General features: G+C 41.3%; 1 protein-coding gene and 1 long non-coding RNA gene across 2 annotated transcripts; one reads left to right on the forward strand and one right to left on the reverse strand.

The window, feature by feature from the left end:
- Positions 1 to 249: 249 nt before the first annotated feature.
- LOC136439127 (uncharacterized) lies at positions 250 to 19,246 on the reverse strand. Its single transcript, XM_066434326.1, has 22 exons — positions 18,534 to 19,246; positions 18,128 to 18,210; positions 17,182 to 17,311; positions 16,414 to 16,582; positions 15,936 to 16,064; positions 14,787 to 15,052; positions 14,499 to 14,630; positions 14,152 to 14,294; positions 13,776 to 13,884; positions 13,417 to 13,591; positions 12,761 to 13,007; positions 12,258 to 12,435; positions 11,851 to 11,973; positions 10,872 to 11,274; positions 10,445 to 10,638; positions 9,337 to 10,233; positions 7,014 to 7,310; positions 6,380 to 6,658; positions 5,601 to 5,864; positions 3,696 to 4,157; positions 3,256 to 3,417; positions 250 to 2,336 (listed from the first exon to the last, which is right to left on the reverse strand). The coding sequence occupies exons 1-22, from the start codon at positions 18,619 to 18,621 to the stop codon at positions 1,891 to 1,893; spliced, it is 5,376 nt and encodes a 1,791-aa protein (XP_066290423.1). The 5' UTR covers positions 18,622 to 19,246; the 3' UTR covers positions 250 to 1,890.
- LOC136439142 (uncharacterized) lies at positions 11,133 to 12,705 on the forward strand. Its single transcript, XR_010756495.1, has 2 exons — positions 11,133 to 11,245; positions 11,840 to 12,705. It is a non-coding gene; the product is annotated as an uncharacterized lncRNA (long non-coding RNA).
- Positions 19,247 to 20,182: the final 936 nt, after the last annotated feature.

The following is a 20,182-nucleotide window of genomic DNA, read 5'->3' on the forward strand; positions in this document are numbered from 1 at the left end:
CCATGTTGATTGAATAATATGGATGACATACATGCGTGCATCAATTTTCTTTGTCTTCCATTCTGTTCTGTTGTAGAATGCCCAAAGGAAAAGATGTGAAGAAGTGAAAATGAAGAATCTGTAATTTGCTATACTACATACTTTGCTATACTACATACTCTATGTGTACATAATACTCTGTGTGTTAGTCATTTGTTATACGCACACTCGCATCAGTTTTAGGATTCCCAGAGGATGTCATCCATATGATGATGATGATGATGAATGGTTTATTAAGAAAACTTACACAAACTGACAGTGGCAGTCAAATTCATGACCGAATTGTGGTCAGATTTACAAAAGTATCACCATTAGCCGACTAAGTAAAATCTGGTGACATATCTAAAATCATCAAACGTTAGATAAAGCAGTACATTTAAAAACCGGAATGCAAGACGACAACAAGGGTCCAACAGTGCGACATTCAGACAGAGCGTATGTGTGCCTTGCGGTAGTACATGTACATGTACATGTGAAATATTTCTGGCTCTTTTTACAACGATAATACAGACACACATATTATAAACATATACATATAATGTCATACAATGTCCATCACGTCTTACAGTTCATTCAATATCTTAGTCATCGCTGGGATGGCACTGGTTATGTATCGTTTAGTCCCAGTGGGCTGTTGGTAGCGAGCAGAGTTTCTGAGTTGCCTGCCATGCTGCTGACCACGGGTAAGGGGTAGCCACTTGGAGAAGCGAGCCGACCTTTCTGCTTTCACAGCAAAGTCAATACAAAGTTGTTGTCTGCGAGATGACAGGCGCTGAAGATCCAGATGCTGGAGGGCTTCGCCGTACGTCGTGAACTGACGTCCCATTATCATCCTGCAGGCTCTTCTCTGTACCCGCTCTAGGGAAGCCGACTGTCTCTGAGTTAGAGCTGAACCCCAGCATGGGACGGCGTACTCGAGTAAAGGTCTTATGTAGCCACAGTATATGGTGATCAGGTCTGCAACCGGTGCTCCTGAACGGCGCAACCTGCTTATGATGACCAACCTTTTACTACTCTTGGACACCATGGTTTCCACTTGGTCATCCCATTTCAAATCAGAGCGAATGTGGAGCCCTAGCAACCTAGCCTTTGTAGTAATGTCAAGCGTTTGTCCAGCAAGAGTCAGCACAGGTGGTTGTAGGGGGGTACGCACGAAGGAGAAATGCATGGCCTTGCATTTCTTAGGGTTTAATAACATGCGGTTGTCGGCAGCCCAGTTATCAAGGTTGTTCAGGTCAGATTGAAGCGATGTCGGGATTGAGATTTTTCTGACCTCTCCCAGATTGTAGTCGTCCACATACTTCCAGTATGAGTTCTCAGTGACTGGTCTAGCATCATTAATCATGGCCAGAAATACGAGTGGTCCCATCAGGGTGCCCTGGGCTACTCCGCAGGTCAAATTTTCCCATTGCGATAATGCTCCCTGGTAACGAACGCGTTGTCTGCGGTTGGATACAAAGTTACATACCCAGGGGATGAGTGATGACCTTGCTCCGAGGCGAATGAGCTTGTTGATGGCCGTTGTATGACAGACGCGATCAAACGCCTTAGAAAAGTCCGTCAGAATCAGGGTCCCCACTGTGGATTTGTTTTCAGCTCCAGTGTAAAAGAAGTTGAGTAAGTCAACGAGGCAGTGAGTTGTAGAACATGCCTTCATATTCCCAAATTGTTTCGGGTCAACATGGGGCAAGATATCAGACATTATCCAAGCTGAAACAAAGCTTTCGCAGATCTTCGCGAATTGTGCTGTCAGTGACACATATAATCAAATCAACATGGCCTTATGTACAAAACTGAAGAAAACCTCTTACAGCAGCATTCAGCTCAGGTGTCATCTCTTACGTAATCTCTTTAACAGTCGGACTCTACAATCATGTTGGGCATCTGTTGTGGAGGTGTGCCCTTGTCGCGTACTTCTCCCTTAGGTGGGATAGTTGTACTCGGCAACATTACAAAACTGGCATCCATCGGACAACCCTTTGGGTCTCTGCAATAGGAGTCCCATGCTGACAGGGGCATGGGAGCGATTTTCTGGTGTTTGGGCCAATGTGGCGGAATAATCATCCTGTCTGATATTACCTTATCTTTAGACTTCGAAGGGAAACCGTACTGAACCTGCTCTATGTCATACCTGTCTACAAACGGCTTCACCTTGGTTACCTTAGACTGTCTCTTCTTCCAGTGGCGAGTCACAACTACTGCAACTACAGCCCCCATAGCGAGGACAGAGATGAAGCCAACTGCTAGGAATGCTTCAGGGGGAAGATCAATGGTGGTGTCTTCTGGTGTAAGGACAACTGGATAGAAATGTGAAGACAAAACGGTTAACATTGACAACTCTGACAGATGTCAAATGTATCACACATAAATGGACAAACAAAGATTATCAAATTCTCTTTATCTTTTCAGTTAATACTAAATATTTGATTAGCTTTCCTAATAAAAAATCTGTTTTGAAACATGCATGAAAACTTGTACAGTAATTACCATCTCTGAATTAAAAGGGGAAGGCTATCATGTGTCCTTATTCTAAAACCCAATGTTTTTAATAATTTCTTATTTCAATAATGACTTCTGATCCCAATGATAACCTCAATATAGGAGTATACTACAAAGTCTAAGCTTTCAGAATGAATGTATGTAACCATCTCATGACAAAAAAGAACACTTGTCTGGCCTGATTTCTAGCCTAATTTCTAGCCTAAATACATTTACCATAAAAGCATGACAAAACTGCTGTTGCTAAACTATACTTCATTTCTCTATAGAACGAGTATCATTTATTTTCCCCTCTTAGTATGAGGTTGACAAAAACAAATAAACTAATGACAATTCTTGTGAAAACTTTATCTTGGCTGAATTTGACATGGCCAAATGAACAAATCAAATTAAGAATAATTTAAAAGTAATATACTGTAAGTGCAGAAATGTTTGCAGTGGTTTCATGTTCGTGGTTTTTGCGGTGAACTTTAAGTGCAAACTTAAAACCACTGTGAAACTTTTTGCACACTTATCAGACTGTAGCACAACTATTGTTTCAAACGCGGACTTAAAACCACCGCGAACACTCCATTTTCTACCTATGGCGAAATAAAAACCATGCGAACATAAATACGCTTACAGTACTATGTAAACACATATTGTTACACCTTTGACTTTGACTTAATGCCCTCAAAAGTACTGGCAGTTTGTTAGAAATTGTCAAACTGAATGTACCTTGGCATGTGTCATTACTGGTTGCCCCAGTACCGTTGGTTGACCTTCCACTAGGACATGGCTTACAGGTCATCTGTCCAATCTCGTCCTGGTACGTGCCTTCTGGGCAGCGGGGACAGGCTCGGTCAATGCCCACATAGTAGCTGCCCTCTGTACAGGGATCTGAAGCATAAGAGTCATAGTAAACACTTTTGTGTGAAGACTCTTTCTTCTTAACGGTAACTTTTCTTTACATGTTCATAGAAGAAAGCTTTCTGGCAATTAAGTTTTTACAAGACTTAAAAATGTTTCAGTCCTAAAACTAAAAGCAACAAAATTGTGCTGATGTAGAGTGTTAGATGTTCAAAATAAGACACCATCAGAAAGAATATGAACGGTATTGCTCTGCTGATCTTAGGTATTCCAGGTTATCAGTAAATTATGACAAGACAAATACTCACAACAAGCACCAGCATAGAAGATGTACCCGTCAGGACAGCCCCAGTTGCTGAAGTCAGCTGTGAATGAGGTGGGGTCAACTGTGTAATTTGTGCCATTGACATTCACATCTAGGTCACCTGATTCAACTAACTGCCTCAAGGCATTTACAGCAAGATACATGGAAGTATTTGCTGCAGCAAATGTTTGCATCGTTGCTGGATTGTAGTCATCTAATGACACAGATGTGAAGGTGACATCTGCCAACAGCACAGAGCCTTCAGCTTCACGTCGATCTCGGTGTGCGTAACTTCCACAGTGAACTTTCACTTTACAATTGACATCACTCACACACAGCCTCTGGATGCTCTCTTGATGTTCTATCCAAAGTTCCCTCAACAGTGATTCCCTCTCCGTGGAATCAGAAGTCCTAGGGCACTTTGCTTTGAATTTGTATCGACAATCACATGCAGCTTCAGCAGAATCTGAAACAAATATATTAAGGACAAACATTGTTATCAATTACTGTAGCAGAAAAATCTGTCCATCACATATCACTTCATCAGTATTACCATTATTGGTGATCAACATTCCTTAATCTGCTTGGGCATTATATAGACAGTAGTGTATATTTCCCTACAATGGAAAGTGACTGGAAGTTTGCAAGGATTTTGAAATATAGTCTAGATAGTATCAGACAGAATCTCACAAACTCATAGCCTTTAGATAAATAAATGATTCCATTGCATTCTAACATTATGATCATAATGTTACATGAGAGGGTCTGCATGCCCTTTTTCGTGAAGCGTTACGAGCGATTTTAATTCACCGTTAATCGTTACCGGCCGCCCTGAATTTACCGTTAAGCGTTATCGGTATATTAATCGTGAAGCGTTACTGGTCGTTTTAATTCCTCGTTAAGCGTTATTTGCCATCCTGAATTCAACGTTAAGCGTTATTGAGTAATTCCTCGTAACGCAGGAAAAAGCATTTCAGTGGGTCAAGATTTCAAAATATTCTCCAGGGAGCACACGGCTCCGGCGAAAATATGTCAGTAGGGCGCCCCCAGCCCCCCACAAAATTTCAAGCTGTAACACTTCAGATCTATTTTTCACTCTACCAGCAACGTTTCTCCTCAAAATTCAGGAAATCAAGCGTTTAGCGGTTAAAAATTTTAAAAATTTCCCCCGGGTGCATGCCGGGCCTGACCGTCGAAAATATTGTCAGGGAGGCGTCGACCCCCAAAACTCAAGCTGAAACTCGTCTGTATTTTTTCACAAACAGAGATATCATTAAACTTAACTTACATTACCAGTAATTACCAGTAATATTTGCCCATCGAAATGCAAGAAATAGTGTTTCAGGGTGTCAATTTTTTTTTTTTCCCGGGAGCATGTCGCAGCTCCCGGCGAGGTCTGGAGGGCGTGACGCCCCTCAAAAATCAAGCTGAAACTCTTCTGTATTATTTTTTCAAATAGAGATGTCAAAAAACTTAGCTTACTCTTCAGCAAAATCCCCCCCTCAGAATGCAGGAAATAGCGTTTCAGAGGGTCAAGATTTCAAAATTTTCGTCGCGCCTACGGCGCTCGTCATCGCGATAATAAATATTTCGTCCCACTAATACGAAATTTCCTGTTGCCACCGAGTTTAAAGGGTTCGGAGCAGGCGTGCGAGAATGGAACAACGTAATAGGTCTCTTGCCACAAGATCAGGACGACTCGTGCCGTCGTGGCAAAAAAAAACGTCGTCTTCAGGGGTATCTCATGTTCTAAAAATGCTGAATTTACCGTTAAGCGTTATCGGCCGGCCTGAATTTACCGTTAAGCGTTATCGGCTGGCCTGAATTTACCGTTAAGCGTTGCCAGGACCCCCCCATGCAGACCCTTACATGTTATAACTTAGTTTTGCCAAGAAAACACAGCACTTACCGGTGCAATATGAACCTTTGAAAGCTGGATAATTAGGATCGTCGAAACTAAATGGAGTCCACAAACCAGACTGACATGTGAATGTATGTTCCTTCTTTTTGAAGTCATGAAAGCTGGCAACATCTTTATCATAATAATAGTCTTTTCCGCGTCTACATTTTTCCTTGCAGTAAGCTGTGCACATCTGCCTCCCGTTGTCAGTTGCATTACCACAGATAAGAAGGCCGCACACAGGGCTCTTCTCTTTAGGAAATTCATCACAACCTGAATAAAGCAAAACAAACATCTTTGTCAACAGTTTTGTCTAACAGTAATGAATCAATTATGATTTATAATATAATTGCGAAGTGTACATTAATTTTTTAGAAGTTAAGTTCCAAGTGAGAAAAAATACTCATACTATTCTAAAATCTATGCCCGACTTTGAAGTCTACAGATATTGACTGATCACACTTTTCCATTAGTTTCTTTCAATATCCTCTTTCCTGATTCATATCACGTTATGCTTACTTAATTCAACATACATGTAGTAACATCAGTATCCCACATGTCTGGAGAAGTTGAATTTCAGTGTGCTCTATCATTTGAATTTAAACTTGTACTCATTTTGTATACATACAATAGAGAAAGGAAGATACTAAGCTTCAAGTAAATTTTTGGCAGACTGTATGACTGAACACAGCAACAATGCATGATGTCATGGCTACCAGTCTTAGCGCTTAGTAACCAATAACATAACAGAAATGTATGAATCTTTTGGTGAAAAACTGTCATCTTACGTTTTTCCTTGCATTTGAAGACAACAGCACATGTATCTTTAGGATCCACTGACCGACGCCCACCAATATCTGGACAACTTTCCCACAGGACAGTTGTGTTTTCACCACTTCTGAGGGTGAAGTTCGTAAATTTGGAGTTGCATATGTCTGGCATTCCTACGTTGTCGGTAAACCAAGACTTGTCATAAAATGTGGAGGTGTCGATATTTGTGCAGTCGTCTCCATCAAGCATGATGGGCTCGGTTGGGCAGCTTTCTGCGACTGTAGGTGCTGTATCATCTGTAAAATATGGCATCTGGTTTAGAAGCAAGTTTAAGGCTTAGGACACTTACAAGTTTGCATCAGAAATGTAAATGGTGGAGTTGAATAAATGAATAAAAGAAATTGTTCAGAACAAATCTGTCATAATCATCATCATTATCATCATTATCATTACCCTGACAGCATGATGATAAAATCTATCATTACAGCAACTGTGCTAGTCAAGCATGTTTTCTAAAGATGCTCTTGTCACACACTGATCCTAACTTATGTTAAGAAAATTAAACAAACTCTTGGATGATACTTGCAGAATATTATGTATACTGCATCACCCAAAGTAACAAATTCTTGCAAGATTTTGTTATACATGTACCTCTTAGACGAAACCGTATGTCGCATGTTTCATTCCCCAAAGTTAGTGTTGCTAGAAGGTTGAAGTCTGTGTGATTTTCATGATAGTCCTTATGAGCATCCACTGAAGCAGTAAGGTCAGCTATCGGATATGTAGCAACTTGGGTTGACTTCTGCAGTATTATTTCCACATCTGGTGTTCCATTAAGTGCTGATGCATAGTGTCGAAAATCCACTTCAACATATGACTTGTCTGACTCAAGGGTGAAGTCTGCATGTTGATGACTATGGCATGTTGTAAAACATGGTGACGTTTTGTCTGAGAAAGAGACAGCACAGTGCATGTATAAAGCATATTATCATTGTCATCACGTGTTGCTGTAATATCATCATAGTCTAAGAGTATTAATGCTGATTAAAAAGATTCCATCTTTGTTATACTGAAATATAAAACATCAGGCACAAGAGAAAACAGATAACTTAATCAATCAATAATCACATTCATATGACATTCCTTGAAATAAGGATATTAGTTACTATTTGGAAAGAACCATTACCAATGCAATTCCAGGGGTGCCAAAGAATTCATACGAATTTTACGAAATTCATACAAATTTTACGGAATACATATGATCCATTACTAAGAAACAAACAAATTTTACGGAATTCATACGATCCATTACGCGGAATACATACGATCCTTACTATTTGTTGGGTCACATGACATGACCGCCAAATTCAAGATGGTGGACTCGGGATAACCAGTTCTTCGTACGATATCTTGGCTTTTCAGAGCTTAATGACGTATCCGATCCGGATAAACTCTAAAAATCTCAAGCTGCACTAAATCAAGACTGATGTAGGCTTAGACCAACTAGGAGGACCAGAAAAAGCTATAGCTAGATTCGGTGCTAGCGCGATGGCCAACAAATTAGTAAGGATCGTATGTATTCTGCGTAATGGATCGTATGTATTCCGTAAAACTTGTATGTTTCTGCGTAGTGGATCGTATGTGTTCCGTAAAATTTGTATGTTTCTCGTAATGGATTGTATTTTGTATTCCACAAAACTTGTATGAATTCCGTAAAACTTGTATGAATTCTGTGAAATTCGTATCAATTCTTTGGCACCCCTGAATTCTAGCAAATGATTTTCATTTCTTGTTGGTAACGTTGGGTAACCTAAATTCGTGGGGTACTTAAAGTCGGGATTTTTCGAAAACGGGGTATTTAGGGATATGTGCTAGATGCAACATCAGTAATACCGCTAGAAATGCAAACCTGACAGACTTACGTATTCAGAACACTGTCTGAAAAGCTTCGATAAGCATGGATTATAAGGCGACGAGGTCAAAAACTCTCCGTCCCTTATTGGAACAGTCTGAGGGCTTCGTGGGAGAAGTACACAACATGGTTGTCGGCTGGTTTATAAGAAAAATGTCACATCCGCTTCCTGCTAAACACAATTATTTACAAGACAACTTATTACAATCTCTTTTGCTAACCTACAACTGGATTCTAAGTGTGATTAATCATCAAAACTCCTCTCTGTTGCTACAACCTACGGCACGTGTATTTTCCCGCCGCCATATTGTTAACCAGAATCCTGTTGTCAAGCAGACGACAAAGGTTTGTGAGGAACACTTTTTTGTCTAAATGCTGCGTGTGATAGTGGACTGAGGAAGGTATTTTCCTCAAAGTTTGCTCCTAACACAACAAGGAACACATGGACATAGTAGTATTACCATTGCTACGGCATCCAGCTAACTTGCCATGAATAATGTAACGTTACACGTTGCCCGATGATGACGATGGGCCGACTTTAAGTGAAGTTCTACCGACTCAACACACGGCTTGTTCCCGAACTGGCCTGATGTGTGCGGTACGGCCGTTTATTCGTGTATTTTTTTTACTTGGACACGTCTATATCCATAGCACTCTCCTCAAGCTAAGGATGGAAAGAATAGCTGCTGTATAAAATGTGATTAGCGGTAAGATATTCAAGACGAATCTTCTCTCCCGAATTAATGTGCCCCCCTGTCCGACAGCACTGTCATTCTGCGTGCGGCGGACGGTAGTTTTAAGTTGAAATATTATGGTGTCAGCACGACTAGAGACAAAATCTACCATATATATGATTAGTGCAAAGATAGTACATGATACTGACAGAATAATAGAAAAAAAAGGATGTTTTATTGCTCTGCTAGATTGATTTCAGTCAACCATTATCGGAAAAATCCCGAATTTAGGTTACCCAACGTTACATTGATTCAACTAGAAACAACATAAACATTGATTGAATATCAAATATGCATGGGGTTGGTTAATATATTTGAGTTTACTCACTTAGGTCTTTGCAAGTGAGAGTCAGAGATGGTGTAGAGGGCTGAAGGGTTGTGGTGGGTACTGGACTTGTTGTAGGCTCAGCAGTTGTAGTAGGGTCTGGAGTTGTTGTAGGCTCAGCAGTTGTAGTAGGGTCTGGAGTTGTTGTAGGCTCAGCAGTTGTAGTAGGGTCTGGATTTGTTGTAGGCTCAGCAGTTGTAGTAGGGTCTGGATTTGTTGTAGGCTCAGTAGTTGTAGTAGGGTCTGGATTTGTTGTAGGCTCAGCAGTTGTAATAGGGTCTGGAGTTGCTGTAGGCTCATTGGTGGTTGTACTGGGATCTTGAGCTGTTGTAGGATCAAGGGTTGTAGTAGGATCTGGTGTTGTTACAGGTTCATTTGTCATAGTGGGATCTTGAGTTGTAGTGGGCTCTTGAGTTATCGTTGGCTCTGTATTCATAGTGGGCTCTTGAATGGTTGTAGGTTCAGTGGTTGCAGCAGGCTCTTGAGTTGTGGAAAGATCAAGAGTTGTAGTGGGTTTAAGGGTTGTTGTAGGTTCAGTGGTTGTACTATGCTCCTTGGTTGTTGTAGACTCAGAGGCTGTAGCTGGCTCTTGAGTGATTGTAGGATCAAGACTTGTAGTGGCTTTGGGGATTGTTGTAGACTCAGTTGTTGTACTGGGCTGGTTGGGCTCAGTGGTAGAGCGGATAGGCCAAATACTGTCAGTAAAGTTTGATGGCTGATACACATGTAATTCTCCTGGCCTCATGAGACCATCAATGAGAACCTGTACTTCACCACTGCCCAGAGTCATCATCTTGACACTTTGTTCTGCCCAGTCACTCCACAGCAGGACATTCCCAAGTTTAGCGAACCCGTACACATGGCCACTGCTTTCATCCAAGATTACATTCCGGTCAGAGCCTGAAAACAAGAATAGAAGCATATGTCAGCCTCAAGGCACACATGCAAACAGACTATAAGTTGGCATCTACTCCTAACCCTGTTAGCAGTGGCAGCTACAAATTACATATAAAAGAACACTGAAGATTAGCACAAGCTTTTAGTGAGGAGTTCATCCATTGGCAATGTACTTGCTTCTGCTGATTCTGATAATCTTAGCATTTGAACTCACCATCCAACAATGCTGCTTCTATCTTGGTGATGTTGCCTTCCCCGATGTAGAGTTTGTTGTCCTCACTGTCAATGACAAGTCCATTTGGCCAGAACAGGTCACCTTCCACCAGGTTCTGCACATCTGTAGCATTCACCTCCATGGATGCCCGCTTCACAGCTGGGCTCTCACCCCACTCAGTCCAGTACATGTAGCTAATTATGAACATAGACAGACAAATATGGCAGCTGTCAATGATATGTACATTTCACCTTTGCCTTATACAACAACAGACAGTATTCTATATTATTGTGTGCTTCCCCCCCCCCCAATAGGTTCAATACAACATGTCATCACTGTCAATGATAGAAAGCTTAAGAATATAAAAATGTATCATATCCACCAGTGCTAGTGGAACATAATGATAAGTTGTTATAAACATGCTTACTTAGTTTCTGGGACCACCACAATGGCTCTCGGCTTATCCAGCCCCTGTAGCAGCACTTCATGAGTCTCCTCACCACTACCGAGTGCAATCCTCTCAATGGTTCCTCTTTCTCCATCTGTCCAGTACAGGTACCTGTCCACAGGATCAATCGTCATCCCGTCTGACACACCTGTGCCACTGTACACCACCTCTAGACCCGTACCGTTCAGGAAGGCCCTAAGGACGGACCGACACCCCACATCACTGAAGTACGCCATCTGGGACTCTGGGTCGTAGGTCACAGCTGCAATGTTGCTGTAGAGGTCGTGGACTTGGATGATGGGGTAGGGATATCTGTCAGGGGAGTCCAGCGTAACCATGCGGATCTCTGTCAGGTCAGCAATGAGGAGAAACTGTTGTGGCTCTGGAGAAAGAGAGAGTATAAAACAACTTTATTCATTACAATATTCATCATAACTCCATTGAAATAACACATCCTGTTAAGCAGCAATAACTCTGAAGAAATAACACAGCCATTACCCAAAAAGAAATCCACATTGCACTTGATGGCACAATTATTGTACTGCTTGATATGAAAGCCACAGGCTAAATGCGACCCATGCAATAAATGTGGTCTACTATGGGATGTAGGGACTCTGGGATGATGAACTGGCAGCTTAACACAGCAGAATTTTGAATATCTAAAATTCCCACTGGTGGTGCATACCTTCAAACTGCCTTACTCATTGTTGTTTTATACAATTTAAACTTATCCTGTCCTTGGTGTTGAATATGATTCAGACTGCCTTACTCTTTGTGTTTACTGCTGTGCCATTCACACTTTACTGTCCTTGGTGCTGAATACCTTCACATTGTCTTACTCATTGTTTAATACCATTCACACTTAACCCTGTCCTTGGTGCTGAATACCTTCACACTGTCCTACGTATTGTGTTTATCAGTTAAATAAGTCACCATTATTCTTTCAGAGAAAACTTACCGACACAAGACTTGCCATCACTTCCAAGCATCAGACCTCCAACATCAGGGCACATACATCTGTAGGACCCAGCAGTGGGGACACAGATGTGGCTACAATCACCTCCTGCACAAGGACTGGGCTCTGAAAAAGAAGACATGATAGTTTGTCATCATCATATTCATATCATTCACATGGAGGATTCCAAACTACCAGATATAAAATCAGTGCCTTCCCCCTGTTGATATACTGTAGCTAGTAATTTGACAATGTCAAAGCAATGGATCATATTGTTAAAAAGTTTTCATGTTTTAAGTGGTTACCTTGGGATTCAATAGAAAGTATGTCATGTGTGCGTTGAGTAATGAATAACTATTTTAATAATTCAATACTAAGGATATCTATGATTCAAATCTGATCCCACTCACCATCAGCAGTGGTGTATGACTTATTACAGACTGTAACAGCCATGGGATCTCCCAGTCCTCCCACCACCACCTGATGGTCCCCTGTTCCACTGTTCCCCTGGAACAGAGCCCCAGTCCCATCCTCCCCCCAGTCTGTCCAGTACAGGGTGTCATCCTGCACAGCCAGGCCAAAGGGGATCTGTAGAGAGTCAGGAGAACAGGTGTCATTTACAAGATACATATACATTATATTTCAAAAGCATACTGTGGCTAAGAAGCATTTAGATCTTATTAGTTTTAGGCTGTATTGTGTAAATCTTATACAACAGTGTGGCTGTGTAGTACACACTTTTTTGTGGCATTTTGGAAGCAGTATACTAGTAGCTAATTATGCCCAGAAACATAACCAATGTGGCTGAAATGTTATGTATGTAAATGACAGTAATAAAATTAAAATCTCTTAACTATATGTTCATGTTGCCTACTTGAACTAAGTACTGGTTATTGACATAGGTTTTACTTACTTGAAACGGTACAGTTTCCTGCATCAGTACAGCCCTGTTGCTCCCGTCCAGTTCGGCTTGTTCCAGGGTCCCTGTGCTATTCTCCCCACTTTTCACATGTGAGTCGACCCAGAACAGTTTCCCATCACCGATTGCTAGGCCATTGGGGTTCTCCATGTCTGATGACACAATGGTCTGGGGATTTCTGCCATCCAGGTCAGACCTCAGGATCTTGGGCTCTTCACCCCAATCTGTGATGTACATGTGTCTGACAAAAGGAAAGAAAAGCACAAAGTCTGGATTTTTAGTACTCTGACTGTGTCCTCATACTTGATTCAAAACTGGAACTTTAAAGATTCTTGAAATTCAGTTTAACACTTCATTTCATTCAATGCAATACCATCATAATGTTGCATTTCTCTATATTGTTTTTACTTTTTCTGACTCAATCGTTCCTATAGTTGTTTTTAAAAAAACATTAACTTTTGGACTTGATTATGGAAAATCTATCACTGAAGCAAATTTTAAATATGACTCAATAAAAAGAGACTGATGTTATTCAAATACAACTAAATACTCATAGGCTGAGATTTAAAACTCTTGTGAACAATAGACTGATGTTATTCAAATACAACTAAATACACATAGGCTGAGATTTAAAACTCTTGTGAACATACCTGGCCTCCAGGTCTAGTACTATGGACCTCGGCTTCTGTACATGTCCTTCCAGCAGCCGCCGGTGTCCCGTCCTGTCCAGCCCGACCATCTCCACCCTCCCCCAGCTCACTCCTGTGTAGTGCAGGCCCAGGTTGGAGAAGTACAGCCGCCGATTATGCCAGTCAACGGCAAGACCTGAAGATTAAAGATAAAGTGTCTGGCATTGTGGTTGGTGTTTTCCTACTTCTACTCCAGTTGCTAGAAGTTGTCATGCTTTGATGATATCAAACAGGATACTGCCCTCTGAAATTATTTATGTTGATATTTTGAATAAAGAAAATCTAGAGAAACATTCATCTAGAAGAATTTTCTACTTTACCTTCTACTGATGCAACCCCATTTGCGCTGTCCAAGAACACCTCCGAGCCTGTTCCATTCAGGAACACCCTGTTGATACTGTGCGTGGCCACATCATTCCAGTATACTCTCTGGGTGGACACATGTATTTGTGAATATAAACATTCAAAAAGAAACATGCATACATGCATAGCCATCAAAGAAATGTATACGTAAGTTTGATCCAAGTGGTATTCTAGCAATGCAAAAACATATATAAATCTTACTGTCAGTAATAGAAACTGTTTTCAGAACCATAGCATGACATTTTACTAGCTTTTATCAAAGCATGGATGTTCTACCATGAAAATGCACATCCCTCTAACTCTAGAGTCTTAAGTCAATGAGTTAGAAGAGACCTGTTCAACAGGATCATAAGCCACAGCCACAGGTCGCACACCCTGGTCCAACAGGACAGGTCTGGCCGCCATGCCCAGGTCTGTGGTCAACATCATGATCTGTCCCTCATTTGCCTTGGCATACAACAGGAACTGGCCTGGCTCTGTGGGTTGGGAAATTCAACAGATAATCAGGATAAGAAGAAAAGCATGAAGAGACTGTTAGAATGCAATCCTCTGAAAACTGCCCAATACTGCTTTGAACACAATTATTGTTATCATTAAGTGAAATTGTTGGGGTATATTATTACGATTTTCATAATGATAAAAGTTTTGAATGACAAGTATGTATGAATGATAGTATTTACCTGCACATGTTTTGTTGTCCTTCCCAATGGCCAGTCCCCCGTCATCTGGACAGGTGCAAATCCTGGTGCCTGGTCCAGTTGGAAGGCACAGGTGGCTGCAGTCACCGTTGTCACTTTGGCATTGGTTACTCCCTGATTTAGAGAGAATGATAATTTTATGGTCTGTAAAATGTTCATCTAAAAACTTCGATTTCATCACTTTCGTGCAGAGAGAATCCTCATCTTCAACCCCTGACATTGGTTGAAGACAAGGCAACATTGTTACAAAATCTTAATGTTTAACGTTACCTGTTGGCTGCCTACTGGAATGTACAGCGACAAGTCCAAGAAGCTTCTCAGACTCTCCCTCCATGACAACCTCATCCTGTTCCCCAGAGTCTCTATCCACAGAGAATACCTTGCCATCCCAAGACGTATAGTACAGCGTGTCCTCATGCAGGGCAAGTCCAAACAGCACGTGTCCGGAAGAAACGTTTGCGATAATGGTTCGGTCTGTCCCGTCCAAGTCACTGGACCCGATGTAACCATAGTAGCCTTCAATCCAGTACAGGCGGCTGTAGGGTGTATAGATCAAGTGTCGTTGTGTTGATATTGCATTGTTATATTGCAAACATTGGGTGTTTATATAAAGAAAGATGCTGTGCCTGATATATAGGGAGAGAACTCCTGATCATAATAATCATTGTGATCTGTCATCTGATGGATGAGTCTATTTTGTCTTTAATTTTTGGTTTGTTTGTTTTTCTTAGGTGGTAGAGGAGACTGGAACATTTTATCCTTTTATCCTTTGACAAAAAAGCTTTAGCAGGGATTACAATGCTAGTCAAGATCCCCATCCTACAAAATTCATGTTAAGCACAATGTGGTCTGCAGGTAATATGATATTCATCAATGAAGCGGTTACATGTAACTTTTCCTGACCTGTTGCAACCTGTCTGAAAATAAACAACTTAAAACATGTTTACCAATTTGAAAGAAAGTTTTCAAATATTCAAAACGCAGAACAAATAGTAATTTGATAAACAAGAGGGGGTTATATTGGCTAAGTAATGCTGAAATCCAACCCCTCAGCTAGTGTCAAAGTTACAGTAAGGCGTGCCATTGAAATCCATACAAGGCTGCTACCATAACGTATTCATTACCAAAACAGTTTGTGATATCCCACTTCGGGTAGTGACAGTCAATACAACACATTTCTAACTGGTAACGTACTGTAAATGAGAAAGCAACTGCTGAATAAAATCTGGGGGTAGAATTGAGCACCACAACTGTTGCTGCCGCGACCTTTCCTTCCAAAATGTCGAACAGGCCCTGATGTCGGAAGGGTAAGTGTTCTGTTCTTAGCCTCATTATTGTCACTTGTTAACGTTACATATGCTCATGCAAATGTGTGTATGATTTCTTATTGGGAAGGGGGTCCAGATCATGCCGTCTTACCTTTGCTGAACGTCCACAACTATTTCGTTCGGCCAGAACAGCCCGGTGTTGTGTAAGACCTCCACATCCGAGCCGTCCAGCCGTGCGCGCCGGAGAGTGAAGTCCCCTTGGTTCCCCCAGAACAGATATCTGAAGGAAAATCACGTAGTACGAAAACTATTTCACTAAAATCCACTCAAAACAGCAACCACACATGAACTATCAATATCAGCACGTTGAAAATTCTGAAACACTATTTTGAACCGCCAGAGGGCGCATATGACACGCTCAGCATCAAACAGGACGCATACATTGTTTAACAGCGGTTATTGTCTTCTAAAGATTCTGAAGCTTTGCAAAACTTAATATTGTTGAATTTTCCTTACCTAAGTTACCAATATGTAATTCACCATATATCATATCTTGTGTAGATCTACATGTGGTGTAAGCTTCTTATGTTTATAAAGAGGATAGATCGTCACAACAACCATGACCGTACCCAGAGATGGGGTCCACGGCGATCCCTCTGGGGAACATCTGTCCCGAGATGAGAGTCTTCCTATTGGCGCCGTCTCCCTGGGCAACCTCCACCGTGCCCCGCCCCTCATCTGTCCAGTACACCAGCCCTGAGACCCAGTCATAGGCGATACCGGTCGGCTGGGTCACGTCTGGGGGCAAATCATCGAGTTTTTAAACTTTTCAAGATGCACAACTTTCATACTACATTAATCTGCGGACTGCACGTCGGGAATGTATCTTGAGACCTAACTATAGCTTCCCGGTAAAATCGCTGTGTTGATATGATAAACAGTGTTTGAATTGCCTAAGTTCAGTATAAGCGATTTTTGCGCAAAGAAGGATTTGCGTTGCCTAAAGCCATCGCAAGCCGTTATATCTTCACAACATAGCATACAGTAGATAGTGTGAGACTATAAATGGAAGATAGAAACGTGTGAACCAAAATTGTTTTAAAAATTCAATAGAAAGTATGTCATATGTGCGTGCAATGCATCTTCTAGTACCAGTGCGACGTCCGGCAGTTTGAAATATCTGAATCATTTTCCCCGCTAGACTAGTATCTATACGATGTCATGACCATGACGACCCCAACCTATTCCACGTACCCCTACCTCCCTTCGAGGAAATTACGCATGCGCAGTGACGCGACTTCACTGTTTACCAGGTGCTCAGTGTTTACACTACCCTGGCGGGATGAATAGATGTATGTTGACGTTGTAACCTAGTACTTTTGAGGAAATGATCCTACCTGTGCTGACGATGGTTTGCTGGTCGGAACCGTCGAGTTCACATCGCACTATCGCATCTGTTTCGGCGTCTGCATAGTACAGACGTTGGCCGTCAACGTCAACGGCGAGGGCGATGATACCGCCAGTTTCCTGCGGGAAAAGTTCCCGGTTTCATTGCGTGCTCTTGCCTCAAAAGCTTGACACAGACCCGCTATAGGTCCAGTGTATGAAAATCTTCGCTAGTAGCGAGGGTCTTGATAAACTCCCCCTAATCCTAAAAGTAACTAGCTAGAGGTAATAAATCAATTGCAATTGCGTACTTAACGCACAAATGAAGAAGTAACGACACCAGTACTGACACGTGCACAATGAATAATAGTGCTTTAGAGTGCAATAATGATGGAATGATACCGCTAAAATATTCATCTGACACTAGGACACCACAATGTCTTGATCTTTAATCCGATGTTTAGAACTTACTGTTCCCTGCTCTTTCAACAAAAAGAGTACATTCATAACTCAGTCCTTACTTTTTACGACTATCCATTGCGATCTTTTGAAACTTGAAAAGCATAATTTTCCTTGTTAAAGCAGGAACTAACAAAAATCCGCATACAAATCGACGGGATATTTTGCACCAGATCTAAGTTACTACACATATGGTTACACATAAAGGTACGATTTTACGTACATATGCACTACAAGATAGACATGACAAATATGCCTTCGTCTGTCAGACTGCACACATTCTGAATATATGCTTAAAACTACCAATATATTTTACTATATGTACGTTGCATGCAAATCATCCGAACATAACATTGTTTCATTCTTTCAGCATTAAAGTAACAGTATTCAATGCTGATGTCAACTCTTGATACGATAACAAATTGAAAATCTGACATTTGTTTCCGTACAGACAATAAAGAACAGAGCTGATATCACAGTAAGGGGCCGTGGACTTACCGACACAGGTAAGACTGTCTCCTGGCTTGTAGAAATGTTGTAGCTGATGATATTGGTTCCGTTAGTCACCAACAGACTTGCATCTGTACGAAAAGTACGGATTATTAGTTACAATGTCTACTCCACGTGCTTTTTATGTCTATATTCATTTCCTTCAAGAATAACAGATATTCTAAATGTGGTCACATATGTGATTACCTGAATTTTCGTTCACCTATACCTATCTAACTTCATCATCTCACTTCATGACATGTCTTCCCTGTTTGCCTCTGAAAAGTTAGAAGCCCTTTACCGGACGTCCTGTGAGTTTGGGGTTACACTTACTAAATCACTATCGCCCACAAATCGGCTACTTTACAAACATAAACTTCCTGTACGTAGAAAGGAACATGACAGGACAACTCACCAAGTTTCCCAACCGTAAAGAGTAAGAAAACAACGACGCATGTCATGGCCAGTCCGTGTGGACTGCAGGTGACGCCTCCACGAATCATTTTGTCCGGAGTTCGGTCTGTACCACAGCTAAAGCACTTGTAACCTTTGCGAGCTAGGAGTCTTGCCTCTGCTTTTCACCCATCTCAGCGTGGGCGACGATGAAAGAGGAACTTTGCCTACAGGCGTGTGCTTAGCAGGCTCGTTACTGGCGTAAACCCCCCGATGAAGTGTCGTCTAATTTTGGACAGACTTTGGTACATGATAGGTGATTGGGCCTTTGTGGTCGTGTGACCACCCCCATTGTAAGACATGCTGATACGGTTACCTACACAAACATCACTCACAAACATACCTGTTCCGCAAACCCTGTTGATACGTGACTAGTTCAAGTTCTCCCCTTCTACAAAAACAGGACCACACTCTTGTTATTCACGGTGATGAAGTTCTCAGTTCTAATCAACGCTTGGATTTCATTCAAACGCAACAAGATCCTCGACCTCCAAGATAATATTAAATCTTATGGCAATATTAGCTTCCATCACGCCCTCCTACGGGCGTATGGATCGTAGAATTCGGCAGAAAAAGGAATGGCTAGCCAGTAGAGTCAGTCCACGGTGAAGATCCATTTCGCCCGCGAATGAATCCTTCCGATGGCCAAACTCCTATTCTCTCTATAGCTAGCTTGGTTAGTTTGGTAGAGATATATAGTGAGTGATGGCAATATAACTTGTAGAAGGTACCATGAGCATCAGAAGCGATGACTGATGTGTAAAGTAATTAAATCTTCTTACTTGCCAAATAGATGATTAATTGTCGAATTAAGTATTCGACGACCTTTGTACTAAGAAATAAAGATCGTACTTAATGAATAAAAATACTTTCCAATGTCACTGATGCCCTTAGAAAGAAGTCACGCAGTACTTTTCAAAGTACACGTACGTGTAAATACACCATTGCTGGTATGCTACCCCCCATAATATCGGGTCCATATGAGAAATGATAACCAATTAAACCTGCGTTATATTTTCTGTTTTATTGGTCACGTGTACATTGTACAAGTAAAGTGAAGTCAGTGTTTTCCTTTTTTTTCTTCAATTTTTTTATAAAAAACTCTGAACAATGACATTGACATAGAAACTGCCAGATACCTATTTGATATCCAATACACGTTTGTACTTTAGAATGTGTATCACATGTGTTGTCATTGCTTCTCAGCGGTATACTACACAACATTTGACGTCTGCTCGAGAAGCTGTGGCGACGCACAACCGCGCCAGACACTCCACGGGATTGCTATCATTTCCTTTAACAGCTGTAAAGCGTTGTAGACACTATACATAAGATGAATAAATGTTTTAAAATTAATGTTGACTACCAGCGGGTGCTAATCAATTAATTTCGTTGTCTTCAAAACACTATTCGCACGTGCCGTTGAACACAAACACGGTAATTATTGGGGTTCCCATGTGTATTCAGACACCGCGTTCAAGATTCTGGATGGACCAAGACAACGCGAATTTTAATTGAACTTTCACAAATTATCATACTTGTCATAATCGCTTTGACAACCAATGGCGTCAAACACTAGCATTAAACGATAACAATAGAATTGAAAATGAG

This window comes from Branchiostoma lanceolatum, chromosome 7, assembly GCF_035083965.1.
Source record: "Branchiostoma lanceolatum isolate klBraLanc5 chromosome 7, klBraLanc5.hap2, whole genome shotgun sequence".
Classification (NCBI taxonomy): domain Eukaryota; kingdom Metazoa; phylum Chordata; class Leptocardii; order Amphioxiformes; family Branchiostomatidae; genus Branchiostoma; species Branchiostoma lanceolatum.

Bases quoted from the DNA above. Each gene is read 5' to 3' on its own strand.
- LOC136439127 (XM_066434326.1), bottom strand. From the start codon at position 18,621: ATGATTCGTGGAGGCGTCACCTGCAGTCCACACGGACTGGCCATGACA. The intron at 13,008-13,416 runs GTATGTTCACAA...TCCTTTTGTCAG, and splicing joins GTACTAGACCTGGAGGCCAG to ACACATGTACATCACAGATT. The intron at 2,337-3,255 runs GTACATTCAGTT...ATTTCTATCCAG, and splicing joins CAGTAATGACACATGCCAAG to TTGTCCTTACACCAGAAGAC.